At 43.2% G+C, this 22,218-nt stretch overlaps 1 protein-coding gene across 1 annotated transcript in view; it reads left to right on the top strand.

Annotated features, from left to right (window-relative positions):
* The first annotated feature begins 12,443 nt into the window (after positions 1–12,443).
* kctd16b (potassium channel tetramerization domain containing 16b) overlaps positions 12,444–22,218 on the top strand; it is a 53,565-nt gene continuing 43,790 nt past the window's right edge. Inside the window, exon 1 of the mRNA XM_076273838.1 lies at positions 12,444–13,278. Coding sequence (XP_076129953.1) covers positions 12,444–13,278 — 835 coding nt within the window. The remainder of the gene's footprint in view (positions 13,279–22,218) is intronic.

The following is a 22,218-nucleotide window of genomic DNA, read 5'->3' as shown; positions in this document are numbered from 1 at the left end:
CAGCATACAAAACATGAGAATGGGGAAACTAGCTTTACCACATATTTAATTTATGATATACACACATCATAAATTAGGCTGTCATATGTTTAACTCTTTAGTTCACACAAAACCAGTCTTTGCAGGGTTACGGTATAATATATTTGATAAACAAAGAAAAGCAATACATACTGTAGATAGCAATTCTGGTTGCATCAGAGTTAAAAGGCTTAGAAAGACTATTACCTATAATGCAGCACCAGTAGGGAATGGTTTTATTTTGCCGTCTCACCGTAAATGTATTCATATATGTATGTATCTGTACGCGCATGTTTTGTGGTTGGGTTGTTATATGACAGGAAGTATATGCTTTCACAGCTTTTATTCAAAGCAATTTTTACAAGGACACAAAAACGTGGGGATGGCAGCATAAGGTACAAGCATGTCATTGGAAATTCAAATGTCAGTCGTAAAGGTGTGAAGGCCAAGCATCTGCTGCATATTCTCATGGGTGTTGAAAATCAAACTGGACTTGAATATAGTAAAGAAACCTCCACCCACTCTGCATGAAGCCGCAGTCTCAGTCCTTAGACTGTCATCAGACCAATGACTTAGAGGCAGGAGTAGAAAGGCCAAAGAAAATATTTCAGCAATCTCCTACAAAATGCAGTCAGAAGTGCAAAATGTTACACCCCCCTGTGCCCCCTACAGGCCTTGTCCTGTCAGTGCACAGGGAGCAGGGGTGGCCCTGGTCAGGTTAATTAGAGTGTATCTGGAGCAGGCTGTGTGGGTGTTTTTAAGAGGCCCACTCTCTTCAGTCGGCTTTTTTCCGCTCTCCCGCGCACACCTATTTTGATTCCTCTCTTGCACTGGCTCTCTATCCCTCACCTTCTGTGTCTCCCTATCTCTCCCACATGCTGACGCTCTCATTACATCCACACATGCATGCCAACACACCTACTCATTTACCACTAGACTCTTTTATGAATAAATGACTATATACAGTGCATATGGAAAGTATTCACAGTGCTTCACTCTTTCCACATTTTGTTATGTTACAGCCTTATTTCAAAATCGATTCAATTACATTTTTTCTTCAAAATTCTACACATTATACCCCATAATGACAACATGAAAAAAGTTGTGCAAATTATTAGAAATAAAGAATGAAAATATAATATGTACATTCACAGCCTTTGCTCAATACTTTGTTGTGGCACCTTTGGCAGCAATTACAGCCTCAAGTCTTTTGGAATATGAAGCCACAAGCTTGGCACACCTATCTTTGGCCAGTTTCGCCCATTCCTCTTTAAAGAACCTCTCAAGCTCCATCAGGTTGGATGGAGAGCGTCGGTGCACAGCCATTTTCAGATCCCTCCAGAGATGTTCAATATGATTCAAGTCTGGGCTCTGGCTGGGCCACTCTAGGACATTCACATTGTTGTCCTTTGATATCTTGGCTGTGTGCTTAGGGTCGTTGAAGAAAGATGAACTTTCACCCCAGTCTGAGGTCAAGAGCGCTCTGGAGCAGGTTCTTTCAGGATGTCTCTGTACATTGCTGCATTCATCTTTCCCTCAATCCTGACTAGTCTCCCAGTTCCTGCCGCTGAAAAACATCTCCACAGCATGATGCTGCCACCACCATGCTTCACTGTAGGGATGGTATTGGCCAGGTGATGAGCGGTGCCTGGTGTCCTCCAAACATAACGTTTGGCATTCACGCCACAGAGTTCGATCTTTGTCTCATCAGACCAGAGAATTTTGTTTCTCATGGTCTGAGAGTCTTTCAGGTGTCTTTTGGCTGCCATTTGCTTTTTACTAAGGAGTGGCTTCCGTCTGGCAACTCTACCATACAGGCCTGATTGGAGGAGTGTTGCTGTGATGGTCGTCCTTCTGGAAGGTTCTCCTCTCTCCACAGAGGAACCCTGGAGCTCTGTCAGAGTGACCATTAGGTTATTGGTCACCTCCCTAACTGAAGCCCTTCTCCCCCGATCACTCAGTTTAGAGGGACGGCCAGCTCTAGGGAGTCCTGGTGGTTCCAAACTTCTTCCATTTATGGATGATGGAGGCCATTGTGCGGCAGAAATGTTTCTGTACTCTTCCCCAGATGGGTGCCTCGAGACAATCCTGTCTCGGAGGTCTACAGACAATTCCTTTGACTTCATGCTTGTTTTGTGGTCTGACATGCATTGTTAACTGTGGGACGTTATATAGACAGGTGTGTGCCTTTCCAAATCATGTCCAATCAACTGAATTGACCACAGGTGGACTCCAATTAAACTGGAGAATCATCTCAAGGATGATCAGTGGAAACAGAATGCACCTGAGCTCAATTTTGAGCTTGATCCCAAAGCCTGTGATTTTCTGTGTTTTTTATTTTTAATTAATTTGCAAAAATCTCAAACAAACTTTGAGAAACAAACAAAGTAAGTTGTCATTATGGGGTATTATGTGTAGAATGTTGAGGAAAAAAAAACATTTTATCCATTTGGAATAAGGCTGTAACACAACAAAATGTGGAAAAAGTGAAGTGCTGTGAATACTTTCCGTATGCACTGTATTATGTGAATTACTTAACCTTATTGAACATATCCTTCTTCATGTTGCAGCCTGGAAATAGATGGACCATAGCAACAGGAATGTTAGGACTCATTTGAAAAAATACTGCACTATCAATTTTATAATTTTATAATTTTTCCGCTAAATTCATGTAAATTGCAAATTTCCCTCGATATACCGGAGAAATATAAAAACAGTGAGACAGGGAGTATGAGAAATAAAGGTGGAAATTGTGGGTCGGGTGGAGTTTGATGTTTTGGTAATGACTAAAGTTGTTGGTCCCTGTGTCACTGTGAGCCCCAAGGGAAGCCCATCGTGTGGCTGTATGGTCTGTGCATCAGGAGCCTGCTGTAGGGTGCCATTGTATTAGGCTAGCTTTACACGACAACGATCTGAACACAATCCGCAAAAGTGCCGTTGCGTTCCCACTTTTTATTTCGCGTTTAGACGAGCGTCTTTGGGTGGAAATCTGCATGCACACGGTGACGCAAAAGTGTGTGAAATAGTATTGGTGCATTCAGAGCACCTCGGAAATGACAAGGACCGCCCCCATGACTACTTTGTTTTTCCGACAGCAAGTGTTCATGTGCTTTGCCATCGGAATGTGTGACAAACACGGATGCCACAACAAAGGTTAAAACATACACTCACTAATCCTAAACAAACAACTGTATTTGCTTAAAATATAGTGTAAGATGCTCGTGAAAGAAAGATATGCAGCTTTCAAGTGACAAAAACGGCAAATTCCCAAATTCACATTAAAACTGTTGGACATGAAAGGCCACATGGACTACAAACGAACTACAACGTGACGACAAAAGTGATGACGAGCCCCTAACTGGGCAACTCTGTTAGCAAAATCTAGCCCCAGTTTCCGACCTCTGACTCACACATTAACCCTTAGAACCCTAAGCTGTTTTTAGGGCATTTTCACTACCTTTATTCATAAGGATTTATTCTGGTCATTGTAAGTGCCACACACATATATTATATATTGTTTTTTTCAGGAGAGTTTAGGCTTTTATCATTTCATGTATTAATACTAGCATTGATTTTATTTTGATTTTTAAAGAATTAAAATATAAAAAGTGTATTATAAAAATTCTTATATTTCGACATGTATCTCACCACTGCAAGCTCACAGCTCTACATGCATTTCATGTGTGTGTAGGGCAGACTGTCCTGAATCGGGCAATATAATTGCCATGTTGGAGGGATACTCTGGGGCTGAGCAATTTACAGAAATATTTGCTGTGTGATTTACGGAAATAAATGCCATTTTTTATTTAGTGATGAAAAATGACCTTTCTGCGCTCCATATCTGTGACACGAACTGATCTGACCTGACTTGACCCGAGGTTGCTTGTTAGCCTGCATGCCTGTGTGTATGCAGTCATAATAATTCTCAACTCTTTACTGCATTGCCATGAACAAAGTAAAGGCAAAAAAGGTGTTTATTTGTTGAACAAATTGGGATGCAATGTGAGCCTTGAATTGGATGCCATGCAGGAATTTGCTAGGATCTCAAAACCGGAATATGAACATGCTTTGCCATAGAGAAACACATGATAGCATTGGATTATAAACATGCTTTGCCACAAGAACAGACACAAACATGGGGTAAGTCCAGCTATATGAAGTTATTATTTTGCTGTCACTTCATCTGTTTTATAACCCAGAAGGATGTACTTGGTATCAAATGATAGCTCTGAGTCTCCTCTTTCATCTGACATGCGTGGCATATCTATGCGATCACGGGTCCGCGAGTAATTCAAACGAGAGTAATGAGTGTGCAGCGTTGGTTTGTGTACATGACGTTATTATTTTGCAGTCACTTCGTCTGGTTTTATAAGCCAGAAGGATCGATAAACATGGTACCAATGGATAGCCCTGTGCCCCCTCTTTCATCTGATATGCTTGCCATATCGATGCGATCACGGGTTCGCAAGTAATTCAAACTAGAGTAATGTGTGTGCAGGTGAATGCAGAGAAGTATAGACTGTAAATATGATGCAATTTAATTTAATTTCATGATTTTTTTTAATTTTCATACTTGATCGTACAGACAAGTGTGTAGTCTCGTTGGAAAGCCCCACTTCTGCTCTGTCGTGCAATAAAGGTTTCATCTCGCTGCGATGAACCGTTCCGGAGCAATGTAACAGAGAAGAAAGGGTGTGTTTTTTGACGCACTTTGCGTCAATCGGGTTCTAAGGGTTAAGTGACGTGAATGACGCGGAATGATGATGTTTTCACTCGGAGAAAGGTTTTTCCGAAGCCCATGAACGCTAGGTATGCATGCCAGGTGGCTAGGTGGTACTGTGAAGCACTGCCATACAACAACACCAAGAGCGCACGCATGCGTTGAAACTTCCTTCTACTTCTCTCCGTAGTAGTGCTTCACATCCCAGAGTTCTGTTTTCCCAAGGCGCCTGCCTGTATGTGAACCAGACGTGAACGGTAATGTGTTTCTTTTTAATAAACTGCCTGTACACTTACAAGGTTCTCAATGCTTCGGTTTACATGTAGAGACACTCATTATGCTACTGAAAGGACTCCTGAATAGCCATCATAAGCAGCTAAGGCAACTTGAATGTCCGACTGATGGAAATAATCCGACGTTTGTTGTTGTTTGGCTGTACTGCACATGGATATGACGTCAACGTGTATGCGACGATAGCCAGCGTGAGCAGCTCAGAGCACACTTTTGCGTTTTAGACGGGAACGCGACGGTGGAGCGTCTTTAAGATTTCCACTCTGGAGGGTGGGTTAATTTTTTTGCATTTTTAAGCACCCAAAATGCTGTCGCCGTCTAAACGAAAGGCACATTTGATAAAATATTTTGTCGGTTTCACCCGGGAGCGTTGTTGTGTAAAGCCGGCCTTAGGGGCCGTTTATACAAGAACGATTGTGAAGGAAGACGACAAAATATTTTATCATAAGTGCCTTTCGTTTACACGGCGACCCCGCCATCGGGGCTTGAAGACGCAAAAATCTGAAGACGCAAAAATCTGAAGACTCCTTCCAGAGTGTAGAGTTTTGAAGACGACCCGGGTTGCGTCTCCGTCTAAACGGCTAAACCAAAGATCCTTGATTACCTCTCTGGCTAAACTGTCAAACTAGAATGTCTGCGCGTGACGTACCGGGGTTCTATCACACCACCAACCAGCGGTCTGGAATGCATATCCAATCGAATATCACATACTCTTGCATCTTTATATAAACAAAGATTTCCCCCTGAGAATGCTCGTCTAAACGCGAATAAAAAAAATGAAGACGAGACGCCACTTCTGCGTCTTCTCTTTTCATCGTCACCGTATAAACGTAGCCTTAGACATTAATGGGTCATGTAATCAGCCTTTTCCTGTCAGGATCCTTCCTCCTTTTGTTGAGCGGTCAGTAGCTCATTTGCTACTGGTGCCAAGTGCCTTGGAGCCAGGGTCTATACCCTCAGATGAATCATTACTGAATCTGCTGTCCATTCTGTCTGTTCACAGCCAGTCGGACGAGCCGAGCCATCTCCCCTCCTCCTCCCCTCTCTCTCCCTCCCGATCCACTCCCCAGCTCTCTCCTCTCCTCATTCTGTTCCACTTTCTCTCCTCTCTCTCCCCTGATTTCTCCCTAATCAGTCTTCTCTTTTCTCTTCTAGCTTCCCTTTTCATTCCTCTCTTCACTATGCCCCTCTCTTCCTCCTTTTCTAATTCCACCATTCTCCTAATTTTGCTCCTCTTCTCCTTCTCCATGGCTCATCTCTCACTTCCTTTCATCCTCCCCTTTTATTTCTTTCCACTTCTCTCTCTCTCCTCTTTCCACTCCTCTCTTTCTTTCCTCTTTCTACTGCTCTCTCCATCCTCCCCTACTCTCTTTTCTCCACTCCTCTCCCTTTTAGTCCAGTCATTTTAAGCCAAAATCGGGGTCAACGTTGAAAAAAATTGTAATAGAAGAAAACTTAACTGATTTTGTATCCTCAATATGTCCTGAGTAAGGGAAAAAAAGCCCCGAAGAATCCCAATAGGTGAAAGTCTGCTTCCACCATTCTCTCTACTCCTCCTTGCATCTCCTAGCTGCCCTCCCTCTCTCTCCTCTCCTCTCCACTACTGTCTCTTTTCTTTCTCTCCTCTCTCCCTCATCCTTTCTCCCTCATCTCTACTCCTCTCTTTTCTCTCCCCTCTCTGCTCCTCTCTCTTCTATCCTCTCCACTTCACTCCTCTCTCTCCTCTCCTCTTTCTTCCTCATGTCTACTCCTCTCTATCTCTCCTCTCTGCTCCACTCCTGTCTCTCTGCTCCTCTCCTCTCTCCACTCCATTCCACTTCTGTCTTTCTCCCCCTTTCCACTCCTCTCTCTCCTCTCCACTCCTCTCTTCTCTTTCTCTCTCCTCTCTACTCCTCTCTTCCTCACCTCCACTCCTGTCCTTCTCTCCCCTCTCTGCTCTTCCCCTCTCCACTCCTATCCCTTCTCCACTCCTCTCCTATCTCGCTCCCTCATCTCCACCCCTCTCTTTCTCTCTCTCCTCTCTCTTATCTATGCTCAAACTGCCCCCGCTGCCATGCTCTCAGTTCCTCCTCCAGCAGCAGCAGCTGCCAGAGCTCTTAATGTAGCCCCGTCTCCACACTGCTTGTCTCTAGGGAAAAAACATGGACCTAGTTTAGCTAGGAAAAGTGCCTGCCTTCCTTCCCTGCCCTGAGTGTATGTGTGTGTGTGTGTGTATGAGTGTGTGTGTATGCATGTGGTGCACATGCAGTGGGTGTGCATGTGTGTTAATGTGTCCATTTGTGCAGTAGTGGGTTTCTGTGTGCATTTGTGTGTGTTATTTCTGCCTGTGTTTGTGTGTCAGTGTGTTTGTGTGTGACAGGGTTTGAGTAGGCTATGTGTGTATTGTGTATCCGTAGTAAGAGGAGAATCTGACAACCAGCCATTTGCCAGGTGATGGATTGAACATGGCCGCTTGGTCAAGAATATGTTGTTGCCATCCCTGCTCAAGCATAATTCCATCTACTCTTTTTTTACATAAAATGTTTTTTTCTCTCTCCCTCCCTCTTTTCTACTTTGATTTTAATAGGGCATCATAAAACATTTATGATTATTTTATTACACTAGTAGCAGCACACTAACACATTATGAAGCCTGATCTCCTCTTTACCCACGAGGGGCAGACACACACACTCACAACCCCATTTAGAACTACAGTAATGAGCTAAGTGCAGGCCAGAACTGTGGCTAGCAGATGATGTGAATCGGAAGACACTTCAGGGAAGATCATGTTTCAGGATCAATGCAGAGGAATACGGGCAGCACTCCTCCATCAAATTGTAAAAATCATTATGAGAGTCTCCTGAATGAGAATGGCCGGCTTTGGAACACAGTGGAAAAATCATCTCCGATTGAGATTCACAGCAGTTTCTCAGCCTGGAAAAACCAACACCCCTCGCGTCACCAAATATAAGGGATTTGCTTGCAACTCTCACAGTCCTCTTTTGCTGTTCACAAATTTGCCAGCTTTCTGTTTTTTACATATCATATCATAATTTGTATTTTGTATATTTAGTATATTCTTTATCTTCTACAGTCCTTATTGCTTAGTTGTGTTTTTTATATTATATACTTTTAATTACTTTTTCTGCTATATTGAATGTGTGTGTGCTGTTATTGAATGTGTGTGTGTGTTGTCTGTATGCTACTGTGACCCCCAGGGATCAATAAAGTATATCTATCTATCTATCTATCTATCTATCTATCTGTCTATCTGTCTGTCTGTCTGTCTGTCTGTCTGTCTGTCTATCTATCTATCTATCTATCACCTGCTGGAAATGTTAAAAAGGGAACGTGTCGGAGAGGGAGTTGTAGATAGGCTGCAACTAATTCATGAAGATTAACTATAATTTGATTGAGACATTTAGACCCAGACCATCTCGAGATCTACTAGAAATGGCTGGTGCCTGGATTTTGGAGAATTTAGACAGGCACTGTGTGCAAACAGCCTAATGACTGACACAGCTGCTGCAGACTTCAGGTGACTCAAACTATGGCTATTACATGTAAAGACATCATTCTCTGTTACATAACGATAAAAAGTCACACAAGTGGAATGAAAGCTGAAGCAGACACCACAGTGACAGTTGGTTTTTCAGTCACTTTCTTCTCACCATCATCTGACAGCAAAAGATATTATTTGCCACTTGGATACTGTCACCAGAGCTATATTAGGGCCAAATGTCAAGAATCCATGTGAGGGGGCCGAAACGGGGTGATCACATATAATACCCCAGAGGCCCGATTGAGAGGGAAGAGGATGTGGAGGATACATACTGAAAAAAGGTGAACGAGCAGGAAAGGGAAAGACTTTTACTGTCACTGTGTCCCTTGTGGGTGGTGGGGTGGAGTTACTTCAGCAAGATATTATTTGAACTCGGGTAAAAAACTCTGACAATGCAAATGTTTCTGCCCGTATAAAAATATGCTGCATGTACTTCCTTTTGTCAAAAGTCTTATACTGCAAACTTCCAGCACAGTCCGCCTTAGTTTTCATCTCATAGCAAACTTTTGGATGCATTTTTGACTTTGACATTTGGCTTGAAACTGTAGCCTCTCCCAAGTCTTAAGTCTCTGCTAGATGTGAACTACTTTAATTTCTACTGATGTCGATATTTCTGTGGAGTAATCTTTGCTAATTATGTCCAGTGCAAATACATTTAGGTGGACTGCTTAATTATTTGCTCTGTATAAATAAATCAATGTTAAATTATTGGCTCTCTGCCGGAATTCACAACAACTGACCCAAAAAAATAAAGACTGAGCAAAAAACTTGCTCTAAGCAAATTTGTTAACTATTACTGAACCAAAAATGAGGTATGCATGAACTACATTTACCAGATTTCCTAGGGAGGAAGAAAAAGCTCACATAAACTGTACAAATCAGCAAAGCCTCCTGAGACTCATATAATTTATCTTGCCTACAGGGCAATATAGCATTTGTTTTACTTGAGCTTTCATATCTCTGAAGTAAAACGATCAGAGCTGGTCTCATGTCCATGGCACAGCATTGGGATACATCACATTGAAACTGTTTAAGATGCCATCTTTCATTAACTTCTTTGAGAAGTGTCTTCTTTGAGTAGTGTATTGACATGGAACTTGAGTTCATTGTCCAGTGATTGTGTGGTGATATGAACCAATGTTCCTTTGCAGAATGAAGCCAATTCATGTCATTGGAACACCCCTTCCAACAAATTGAACACAATTCAAAATCAGTCAAAAAGCATTTAGAACCGAATACAGCATAAAATGCGGTTGATGGAACCCGATAGAGCTTACAATTCCTGAAAGTTCTTTATTGCTTCATTGTTTTTCTAAGCTGTGAGTGACAGTGCGATGACATGCGAGTCATTTCTCCTGCAGAGGTCTTAGCGAGTGGACATCCTTGGAGATGAGGATCAGCTGATGGCCAGATGAGATGAGATGGGCTCAGAGTGCTGGCAACTCAACAGATGGGGGTTCAAGACAACAGTCTAATGAAAGATTAAGAGAAGCTGGCTGGCTTAATTCTCTCTCTCTTTTTCTCTCTCTCACTCACACACACAAACACACACACACTCTCTCTCTCTCACTTATGTTCTTTCTTACTCCGTCTCACACATAGGCACTCACTCTCTCTCTCTCTCTCTCTCACACACACACACACACACTGTCTGTCTCCACTCATCCACTCAGTTCCTCCACCTAACTCCACTCTCTCTCCCTCCCCCCCCCCCTCGGCCTTAGCCTTCATTCTTTTACTCACACATTTCCACTGAGACACACATACACACACACACACGCACACACACAAACATACACATACCCATACAATCACACACGGTTTGACCCCACCCCTTTCCTCATCCCTCAAACACACACATCTTGTACTTGGATAGGCTCATTTGCTGGGAAAGAATCACTAGAAAGAAAAAAATGAACATCCAGTACGGATGATTTTGTCGCAAATCCCTGCACCTGGCTGAAATCTAAAACAGCAAAGGCTCTGCTTTATACCAGTTAAAGAGGTGGGTGGCACATGAACAGAGGAAAGCATGCATGGATTCATGATATGACCTACTTCCAACTGAATGCACAGAGGTTTCTGAAAATACTCTCTCTTTCCCTTTTAAAAGGAATAAATCATTGCAAAAATAATGTTCTATCAAATTTACTTTTAAAAGCAAAGGATCCCTGAGAACTAGACAAGTGTGATTGTAGACTTTAGTTTCCTCTGAAGGATGGCTTCACACGATTCTAATGCATCAGAGTAAAAAACCCTCAAGAAGGGTTGGACTGCACTGGATTTAATTAGCTAGCGAGACCCTTGGAAATGACGGCATTTGTCAAGAGACCCCTTGACCCAAAACAGTACAGCAGTCATTAGATTGTATGAATGGCTATTACATGCCCCCATCTGTATTATGCATGACACCATGCAGTAAAATACATGTATTTTCTTTAACAATATGTCATATACAATGGACAGAAAGAAAGAAATGCATGGTCCGAATTCACATAGACCTTAACATCCTTAACCAACCTTAATGTGAAATTGAAAGAAAAAACGTTCAAATGTATCGTACAGTGAGGTGCTGTCCATGGTTCTGAATTTTCCAGAAGACTGGCAACTATAAACATCATAATGATGTGTACTGAGCTGATTACAAGTTTGTCACACTGATTATTAAAACATAATATTTTAATATTTCACAGCTACAACTACACACATTTAGTCGCCTGGGTGCATATTTTATTAAATCTGACAACTTTAATGTAAGTCTACGTAAAGGGACAAACTTCTCTTTTTATTATTTTCAAATACACAGCACCTGGAAACGTGCACACGCGATCATGCGCGCCCACACCTTTAAGATGATGTAATTCTTATTATCCATTATGGTTTTCCCTGCACCGCTGAAGCAACATCAGCTGAGCGTCTCTCTCTCTCTCTCTCTCTCTCTCTCTTTCTCTCTCTCACACACACACAGTTGCGTGGCACCACCCTGCTCGGAGGGCGCACGGCGCGCAGCCTCCACTCCTCTGACATCCCCTCTCCTCAACTAAACGCGCGCGCACTCCCATGGCAAAATCTGCGTTGCACTTCAGAGCAAAGGGAGAAGACCAACATAAACCAGGAAACAGCATCAGATAGGCACATTCGAGATTTCACTCGACGGAGCTGGTGATGACGAGAAGGAGGGTGTGTTAGATTGGGCGACTCTTGCACTCGCAAGGAGTTTCCGCTCTGAAGTTAGGTTTGGGGCAGTGCTTTTTATATGTAAAAACGGACGAAAGAAATTCGATTTGATGACGGGAAGTTGACAGTATACCTGGTGTTCCAGAGACGATCCCTCCACACTTCAAAAGTTTTTGGTGGACTTACACATTGCAGTGACCATCTAATTTGAAGGAATTGCCGTGGATTACAACAACGCCCCTCTCTAGTGCCTTTGGGGAAGAGATTGTACAGTTTCTGCGGTTTTGTTGCGTCTCCGTTCAGACCCCGTTTTTGTTGTAGTTGGGTGCAGAGCTACCTTGCCATGGACCCCCCTCCCCTCCACTGAAGCTCTGTTCTCCTGGGCTTCGGAGACTGAGCAACCGATGCCAGCTTGCAACATGCAAACATTTTACACACACATTTGATATTTCAGCACATTTTTTCCCTTCAGAGACAAAGCGAGGTTTGTGGACCACTTGAAATATCACTTCGACGGGTAGGTTGACGCCGGGCTTATTAGTATTCTATACAACTGTTTGACATAAACTGCTAAGGCGTGCACAAGAATCCCTCGCTGTACAAGCCAAGTAGTGCCTGTTTAAGGGCTGTAGAACACCAACTTTCTCCTGAGAAGAGCATTTCCTATAAATATATTGGTGAACATTTTGGGCACTCATGACTGAGACGAGTGGGAACTGTCGGACTCAGCCGACGACCAAAGAACAGGGGTCTGTACAGAATAGTTTCCCTGAAGTCGTTGAGCTAAATGTTGGAGGGCAAGTGTATTACACTCGTCATTCGACATTAATTGGTACCCCGAATTCCCTCTTGGGGAAAATATTCTCCTCGAAAAAGGATCCGTCAAATGACCTAGCAAGAGACCCTAAAGGGCGCTACTTTATCGACAGAGATGGATTTCTATTTCGTTATGTATTAGACTACCTCAGAGATAAGCAAGTCGTTCTACCAGACCATTTCCCTGAAAAGGGGAGATTGAGGAAAGAGGCGGAATACTTTCAACTGCCAGACTTGGTAAAGCTTTTATCTCCTGACGACTTGAAGCACAGCCCGGATGAATATTGCCATAGTGATTTTGAAGATGGGTCACAGGGCAGCGACCTACGGACGTGTCCTCCACCTTCGCTGGTGCCGGCTGACCGAAAGAGTGGCTTCATTACGGTCGGTTACAGGGGCTCGTGCACAATGGGGAGAGAGAGTCAGACCGATGCCAAGTTTCGGAGGGTACCGAGGATTTTGATATGCGGGAGGATTGCGTTGGCGAAAGAAGTTTTTGGCGAGACGCTAAACGAGAGCCGAGACCCGGACCGGACACCGGACAGGTACACGTCAAGGTTCTACCTGAAGTTCAAACACCTGGAGAGAGCTTTTGACATGCTGTCAGAGTGCGGCTTCCAGATGGTCGCCTGTAACTCGTCGGTGACAGCATCCTTCGTCAATCAGCACACCGAGGACAAGATCTGGTCAAGTTACACCGAATATGTCTTCTACCGTAAGTTTAATGTTATTTCACTAGACCAGTGGCGAAACAGATTAGACTCATGACAGGACATAAGAAGTAGCTAATTCCATCTGGACTCAGATTTGTTTCTGAAGTCACCACTAGACGGCACACTTGGTTTGTGGTGAGTTTTTCCTGCTCAGGTAATCCAGGCAGAGCGGCACGAGCAAGAATGTAACAATAAATGCACACGCAGCTTGAAATAAGACAATAGAGACTTGCCTTTTCCTCAGAAATAGTGAAATTATTAAAAATGGATGGCTTACGTACACAGTGCCATGGACACCTTTGCACTTAGGGCTCCCTTCATATCCCCTCGAGGATTTGGAGAGGAATGGTTTCCCCACTTGTGTATGAGGCAGTGCTTACACCCGGCTCCATTTCTTGTCCTGTTGAAAAGCTTTAAGTAAGACTCCTACACAGAAATGAGATGAAGCTCTCCGTGGTGAGAGCTCCCAGTGCCCCCCCCCCCCCCCTATTCTCTGTGTGAGTGTCTCTTTCTGTCTCACTCTCTCCTTTGCTCTCATTCCCTGGGCCTCTCTCTGTCATCCTCTCTTTCCCAACAGCAATCTCAGTGAAGTAGCAAGAGATGATGGGGCCCCAGTAATGGCTCTCATAACGTTTTTTTTATGATGCAACAAAACACCACCCACTCACCATTGACAGCTTGTAATGGCGTGCCTCTGGTGCACAGACACCGCCAAAGGCAGCAGAGAATGGCCACACTAGTACCTACCATGGCAAGGCTATTATAGGTGTCATCGCAAACGAGACTTCCTCACAAACATCTGACACTTCCCATCGGCGTGGAGCTGAGGCTGCTACTAGCACATTTCGTTCGCCACTTCAGGAAAAAAGGGCAGCATTAGCTGAATGGGAATGTTGGTGTCTCGGTGTGTTTTTTCCCACCCATGCTGGTGGTGTGAAGTAAGAGGAAGCCTTGCTTATTTGAGGCTGTGTCCCTGGCTCTCGGATCAAAGACTGCTAAGTAATTTATCCCCCAGGGAGTGCGGTCGTATTATCAGGGTGGTGGGTAGAGTCGTTTTGGGCAAAGCCCTTTTTCAAGTGCTGTGTTCATGCCATTAAAGTATTCTACAGAGGCAAAGGCATGCATCTATTATTCTGACTGCATGTTCATGAAACACAGTATGATAATCAAACAACATTGAAGCCCAAGGATCACACTTTTCTAGTGGCCTTCATACAACAAACTGCATGCTAAAGCTTTTCCATTCAAAGAATTGAGAGACCATTGCCTGGCATTTTGTAATAAAACAAGTGGCTCAGGAACCACAAAGTTGTTATTTTTCTTCCTGCATCATCTCCCCAGTTGATCTTTTGTGACACACCCGCCCGCCCACACACACATAATGTCTGTCAGCAAGACACCTCTGACTATTAACAGCACTTTTTCTCTGCATGCGACAGATAAGTGGCACAGAGCAGCCGCCCGTGAGTGTGTGAGTGTGCTGGTGGCCAGGGAGGCCCTGCTGGGGCCGGGGCCAGTTGAAAAGGCACAGCGTTGTTTGTGCGCCACTCTGTCAGGCTGGCCCTGTGGAGGACCTTCGGCAGCCTGCACCAGTTGCTATTTACAGGCTTCACTGCCCCGCCTCACTGGCTGGCTAGCTGGCTGGCTGCTCTGCTCCGGGTGCTATCCCTCCGCAGGCAAATTTATTTACCAATTTGTCGCATGGTTAGAGTGATTGATAATCAATCACTGGTGGTGACAGGTGGAGGTCTCAATGCGTGAGCATAAGTGAGAGTGGGATCGAGGGTGGGAGAGAGTGATAGAGGTGTGAGAGAAAGAGGTAAATCATAGCATTGCTAGGTCTAATGTTTTTCCCTTGTGCTACTGAGCATATAACCTTTTCTTACCCTCAATGAAAAAAAAAATCTGCCCTGCCCCCGATTGTGGTGACGACCTAGATATTTAACTTAAATGATGAGGAGGGGTAGCACTTCATCTTGCGCACAGACACCCACCCGGCCTTTTTGTTGTGTGGCAGTGATTATTCATCTGTGGCGGAGAATATTATTAGCTGCCCCCTAACGTAACAAACACACCACCTAATGGGCCCTGGCAGATGGGGTTGAAGGCACATCTGTGTGACACACAACCCTCCTCCTCCTCCACCTCACCCCACCCCACCCTCAAGCTACGAACAGTGAGTGGTGTCCTCGCCTCATCACCACCATCACCATGGGAGCGCACAGCAGGCAGATGAGATACTCAGTGCCCTGACGAGGGGCTCCTTCCTGGGGCAGAGCGGCTGGCTGATGGCCGGTGGGGAAAGGGAGAGAAGAGAGGTCTCGGGACAGAAGCCGGTCGGTCGGGTGGCATCTTGCTGACACAGCTGATGCTGATCGGACCGCGGTCAGATGAGAAGTGACAGCCCTAGCGCCGGCTCCTGCTAGGTCCAGCTGCTCCCTGATCCGCCGTGTCAAGGGGAGGCCGGGGTAGCCACACCGCATGCTACATAATGCAGGAGAGAGAGAGAGAGAGAGGGAAATGAAGAGGGCAGAGAGTGAAGAGACGAAAGAGAGAAATGGGCAGAGAGAAAGAGAGAAGGTAGCAGGGAGAGAGAACAAGTGTAAAAAAAGAAAGATGGATCAGGATAGACAGGGATAGATAAATATTGGAGTTAAAAAGAGATGGAGGAGATAGGAACGCAGATGGAAAGAGACAGAGAGATGAGAAGGGTTGGGGTTTGGGTCAAACAGCTACACCCTCCGATATCCACACTCATAGGGCCATTACTCCGCCCACAGAAAAATCTAAAACCAGTCCACCAGCACAGCAACCACTCTCTGTGTTTGCTGTCTCTGGAGGTGGTAGAGATTCAGTGTGGACTCCTGTGGAATATTGAATGTGGAACCTATGAGTTGTTTTTTGTTTACGCAGCTCTTCTGCTTTCTAGATAAATACAAATATGAAGTTAACAGCTTTATAATGTTATCATTTTATGAGATTTAGTTCTTTATAACACTCTGTAATACTATAGAATTAATGAGGTCCCCATTTTCTATAAAATGTCCTCAAGTAGAGGGTAATACCGGTAGCTGTTAAGTGCTGTAGTTAATAATGGATCCGAGGCTTTATAAGCACATATGTACACAAGTGAGTAATTCTAACCTTAAAACCTACCACAACCCTAACCCTACCTAAGCCCCGTAATGGCTTGTAGTTATAATAGACATCAATTACTTATAATGGCCTAACTGTATCTAATGATCTTACTGCTTTAAATGGGGTCCATATGGTTTAAATGTAGGCTAGATATTAATGCCAAGAGCCTTGGAAAAAGTCATAATTATGTGAATTAGCAATAAATCAAGTGTGATTAGTCTTCAAGGTGTGGATAAAATTGGAAGACCTCTAACTGGAAATTACAGTACTACTGCATCGTAATGATCATTTACTGCCAATAGTAATTCATTTTTCGGTGACAGTTGGTCTTATTTTAAACATTGAGAGTTCCTGCCAATGACAACGAAGCTTTTTTTCCTGTTACATGGAATTTCCTTTTATATACAACTGTGATTTTAAAAAGAGCATTTGTTTGCAGCATCAAACACCTAACACTGACAACCTTACCATATCAATATAAACACATCAAAATAAGGGTCAAGTTTAAGGGTCTGATCTGATGACAACAGCTGAAGGACTGGGATTGCTGTATGCATTATTAGTATAATTTGCCTTAGTATAATGTCTGATATCAAAAGCATAATATAAGAAACATTGAGGAATTCTCAGAGTTTCTCCCATAGCTTTAGGCCTGAAGTTGACCTGAGACATCTAAGAGTGCTATATTAGTTGAAAATGTGAATATCTGTCTTGCACCTACACTTAATGTCAGGAATGTTTTTCAATACTTTTTTTAGTTATGTCAAAGCAGACATTTCCAGATGATGTAGACACAGGAAAGAACTCTTTTCAGTGTCATCCCCCATGTCTAAAGGCGCATAACTTTCTCACAGCCTAGAAAATCTAGCCCAATTCTGGCGTATCTCGACCACATTCACAGACCTCTCTGCAGATTCCACAGCTCTCTGCGGTTACTTCTCTACGGCACCTCTGAGCCATGAACGCTGCGCTAGCTGTCCTCACTCCCCTTATGCGTGTGTGTGTGTGTGTGTGTATGTGTGAAAAGACACCCCGTGTGTGTGGGTGTGTGTGTGTGTGTGTGTGTCAAGACACACCATTAGGCCACCTGCTGTAGATCTGTGCGGGCAGCGGAGCAGAGAAGTGCTGCAGAGATGGGTCTACGAGGCTGTGGGGAGGGATGCTGCCTGTACGGCATAGAAAGAAGCGTATGTTTCCCTGCTGCCCAGTGTGTGAGGGAGCTGCTCATCAGGGTCTATTTACAGCACAGGATTACAGAGAGGCTCTTCAAAATGAGGAGAGGGCACCGGTCAGAAATTGGCATTTTCCCCAGTGCCTGGAAATATGCTTTATTGAATGTCAGTGAGTTCAAATGCCTATTTATGAGAAAAAAAGAATAAAAACAAGTTAGAGTAACACTGTTAAAGAAAACACACAAATAGAGGAAGTTGGCAAATGTATCAATAGGAAATGACTGGGGGGCACTAATTTGGCAGCAGAAATGGCCAAATTTACCCAGGCCGTTGTATTTAGCTAGTTTGCTGGTATTTGGTATTGTGCTTTCCTACTGTGAATGGACATTTCTAACGTGGCAGTGCCAGTGAAATTCCATCTTCAAACATTGTAAATTAAAAAAAAAGAATTAGTGCAGCATATATTGCACAACAGTGGTTTCATTGCATCTAATGCAATTCCAAGATAATCAGATTTCATATTTTGCTTCTAAGACTGCCTTTTATTAGATGTTTGTAAGGTTTTCATTACTTAGCTGTCAATTAAATGAATACCAACTACTTATCAGTACCAATACCAACTACTTATCAGTATCTATTGATATTACAGATCACATTAGAGCTTAAGAGGAGGAAACACAACCACCAAAAAGACTAGATGTACCGCATAGCGGTACAAAATATGACCGCCGCTCAGTCCTGTACATCCGTTCCGCGAAAATAAAGCACACTTCAATTTGTCTCCATATTTTACTCCATCCCCCACTCTTGAAACTTTTGTGTATGCTTGTTTGGCATGCCTGAGTGTGTGTGTGCGGCTGCACAGAAAGTAGCCTACTGGTGCTGAAAAGGTGAATAGATTGTAGAATAGCCAAAGAAGATGTAGCATTGTTATAAAACCTTTAAAATCTCTAAACAATCACAAGTAGGGCAGTTCATCACAGTTCATCCATTGCAACTGGATTGATGAAAGGTCACTTACACCTGTAGGCTACATTGTATTTGGGAAAAGCAAAAGGTATCAGCATAATGTTATTTATTTATTTATTTGTTTATTTATTTATTTATTTACAAAAACATCTCAGCCGTTTTCAACAGCTATCAAAAACAAAGGTCATTTTTGGATGGATGGATTTTTTTGTGAATGTTTCTTCTTCTACATAAGATTTTAGTCATCTTTAGTTCATGTAATACTTTATTGTCAATGCACAAATTAAGTAACAGTAGTCTGAAACGTTATTGTTAATGCACAAATTAAGTAACAGTAGTCTGAAACGAAATGCTGTTTTACTAGTGGTGCAAATAACTGACATGTCCAAATGGGCCTTGATGAAATGCGTCGCTAGACTGTTCATACACATTTTAACGGGCCAAAGTTGAAGAGCTGTTGTCCGTTATTGTTCGTGCAAATATAGGCTGATTCATGTTCCCTTGCATTGTGTAACTGAGGTCCATGGCTAGTCTGGCTTTCACCAGACCAAGCTCAATCTTTTAAGAAATCAAAAAATAAATAGCGGGCAGATCAGGCTGGGTTCACCAAGCGAGCCTAGTCCATAGGCACCCGATATTGTTCACGCTCTGGCTATTCTAAATGCAAAAATGCATCAGGGAGTTATGACAAAACTGTAACTAACAAACTAGATCCTAATAGAAAGCTGTTAGCTTCCTTAAGCTACAGGTAGGCTTATAAGGTAGGCCTATTTACAACATAAATTGTCAATAAGCTATGCTGGCGACACAAATAAAATCTCCTTTGGAAACCAATGGCTTAAGCCTTACAGTATCAAGCGGACTTAAATTGCCATATCGTGGCGAAAAGTTGTAATAAAATTCACGCAGCTCCATGAGTCAAGGAAAGCGCGAATGAAGTAGCCACCTCTAAATGGGACCCACTAGCCTACACAGTAGCTTATGGTGTGTTGCTAAAGCAGCCATAAAATGAAATGAAGGTGTCATTGTTTGGATACTTCACACACACGTGCTTTTTAATTTCACAGACTACAACTACCAAGCTGGAATCAAAGCACATCGATTCCCCTCTCAGACCCTGCACGCACTTCAAACAAAATAAACAGGCGTCTCAGTCTCACGCATGTAGGCAAAACTGTATCAGATCGGTGTAACGTTGGTAAATCTTCCATTGCACAGAATGATTTTTGTAGCACGTGCAACAAATGACAGTCGAAAGATACAATTACAGTGCTGTTATCAATTTGCTTGGTATAACCGCATTTATAGTTTTCTACAAATGCAATCAATCAAATTGGCCTCCATCACTCAACCAACGCTAACGGTAACATTGCCTAGGTCCTTATTGATATTATAAGATTAACGTACCTGCAGTAAAAACCAAGCATGTCCGATAAACATCCTCAGATTTATTTCGGCTTCAAGAAGAAATGGGAATTACATTTCATGTGAACATCATCCTATCCTTATTAGACGTTCTCTGCGGTAAACTATAGTCCTTGTAGGAAGCGGCCATTGTATTCCAACCCACGTTTAACTTCCAACAAAATTACGTCTCACTGCAACGATGCGCCATCTAGTGGACAAACGACTACTTATCGCCAATACTGGAAATGCAGCCATGATGATGATGATGATGAATATTTATTTTGGCTTTCTTTTAATCCTACTGAATTTGTAATTATGTATCAGCCGTTCTAATACCGATAGTATGTGGGTGCCTGTGTGTGTGTGCATGTGTATATGTGTGCACCGCCATCTACAGGCCAATGAGTGTACAGTCACTAAATGTACACATAATCTATTTTTTTAAAGACCCCCCCATGGATGAAATTCTACGAAACTTGGCATACCCCCAGAGAATGCCAGGTCAATCATACACATAAAAGTTGGTGCAGTTCTGAACATCTTAACTGAAGATAGGGACGATTAAAGCAGAATAATATTGCATTTTCATTTTTTACCGGGGGGGTGCAAATCACAAATGAGTGATTATGGGCCAGATTGATGTGGGCCCTTGAGACCAACATACCATAAAAGATTCTTCATCCTCGGTGCCACGGTTCAGGTAGTTATTTAGGAAAAACTGCTTTTTTTGCGGTTCGGGGGGCCCAGCACGGGGGGGGAGTGGACCCCGGGGACGAAACGAAATTTTTCGTAAAAGTCTAGTGGGGCTACATACCCACCAAATTTCATGTGCCCCGGTGGTTCGGTGTCCCGGGTATCGTTGACCAAAAATTCAGGAAGTAGATGACGGGAAAAAAAAAAAAAAAAAAACTTTGACAATCCCTATATGACCGCTTCGCTAGCTTCGCTAGCGGCGGTCATAATAAATGTAGCATTGGCATGATAACAACAATGTCTTCATGGGCAGGTGTCGTTCACTCTTTGGGAACCTGAATCTGAAAAATGTGATGTCAAATTGCTCAAATTGCTCAACAGCATGTGGAAGTGTGGCTAGTGAAATGATAGAATTTCAAGCAACACTAAAGTGTTTTGGTTTATGACTGGCAAGCTAACGACCTAAAAGGCATGCAGAAGTCATCAACAGCTAGGCTAAAAGTTTGCTAGCATGACTGGTGTCTTTTGCTGACATAGTTGCAAAGTCTTAGTCTGGAAAGCCAGCCCGCACTTAGCCACGGCCACAGGTCGTTTGAGGTCGGAAGTTCGGTCTGGACTTGTTCTGCTGTGAAGCAACTATGTCTGAATCAGAGCTGTTCGGACTAATCAAATTGTCTGGACGAACTTTGTACGATAATGGACATACAGTATGAGCAACAGTGTCTTGTCTATCACATCATCTGAGCACACTTGGCTGATTTTGTTAGCAACAGCAAAAGCGCTGTCGCTAGAAGCTAGACATTTACTGTAGATTTCGTTATTGCATCTGGCAGCGCAATCACTTTAAAACAAGACCAGAAAACAATGTTAAGACATTTGTGGAGAAGGATGGTTCGGGTGTTATTCCTACAAGGTATGCTCATGGTAAGCTATTTAGTTACTCTGATTGGTTAGGTCTATCCAATTGAGTGCAGAGGCATTTTCACCCCTGTATCGGTTGAATCAAAATGAACTGAAGAGGATCAAAATTAGCTGCCAATGAAAACATGTAAAAGTAGCAAAAAGTAGCAAATTGCTGCTTACTGTTACTTTAATAGGCATATATTTTTTTTAATTCAGCTCCGTAAGTGACTATCTAAGCCTGTACCCAGATAACAAAATCAGATTGGACCGCTGGTGGTATGCCGCCGGTGGCGTGCCACTTATGGTCCGCCATTGGACCACCATCTCTTTAAATTTAATTTGTCATGAATATTAAGAAAAGTTAATAAAATGATATATGGAGTATACTGTAACTGAACAAATGAAAAAGATTTTAGACCAGTAGTGGCAAAATATTGGGCAATTTGTCCGCCAGCGGACCGCCAGAGAACCAATGAGCAAAATGCCAGCGGACTGCTAGCTATGCCCCCAATGGACTGACAGTGGTCCGCCAGCCTCTTGCTATCTGGGTATTTGTAATTGGCAAAGGTAAGAATTGCTTTGCTTATTCTTGTCACGGTCCAGGGACCGGTGTGTAGGATTGGACCCAATAGCAGACACCAAAACAGGAATAGAAAAAAA

Source organism: Alosa pseudoharengus, unplaced genomic scaffold, assembly GCF_046254945.1.
Source record: "Alosa pseudoharengus isolate Yale_2024_CS ecotype anadromous, Long Island Sound unplaced genomic scaffold, YU_APseudo_1.1 YU_APseudo_1.1_scf_8, whole genome shotgun sequence".
In the NCBI taxonomy this organism is placed as follows: domain Eukaryota; kingdom Metazoa; phylum Chordata; class Actinopteri; order Clupeiformes; family Clupeidae; genus Alosa; species Alosa pseudoharengus.
Note: the sequence above shows the minus strand (reverse complement) of the source record. Positions and strands in the feature narration are given on the sequence as shown.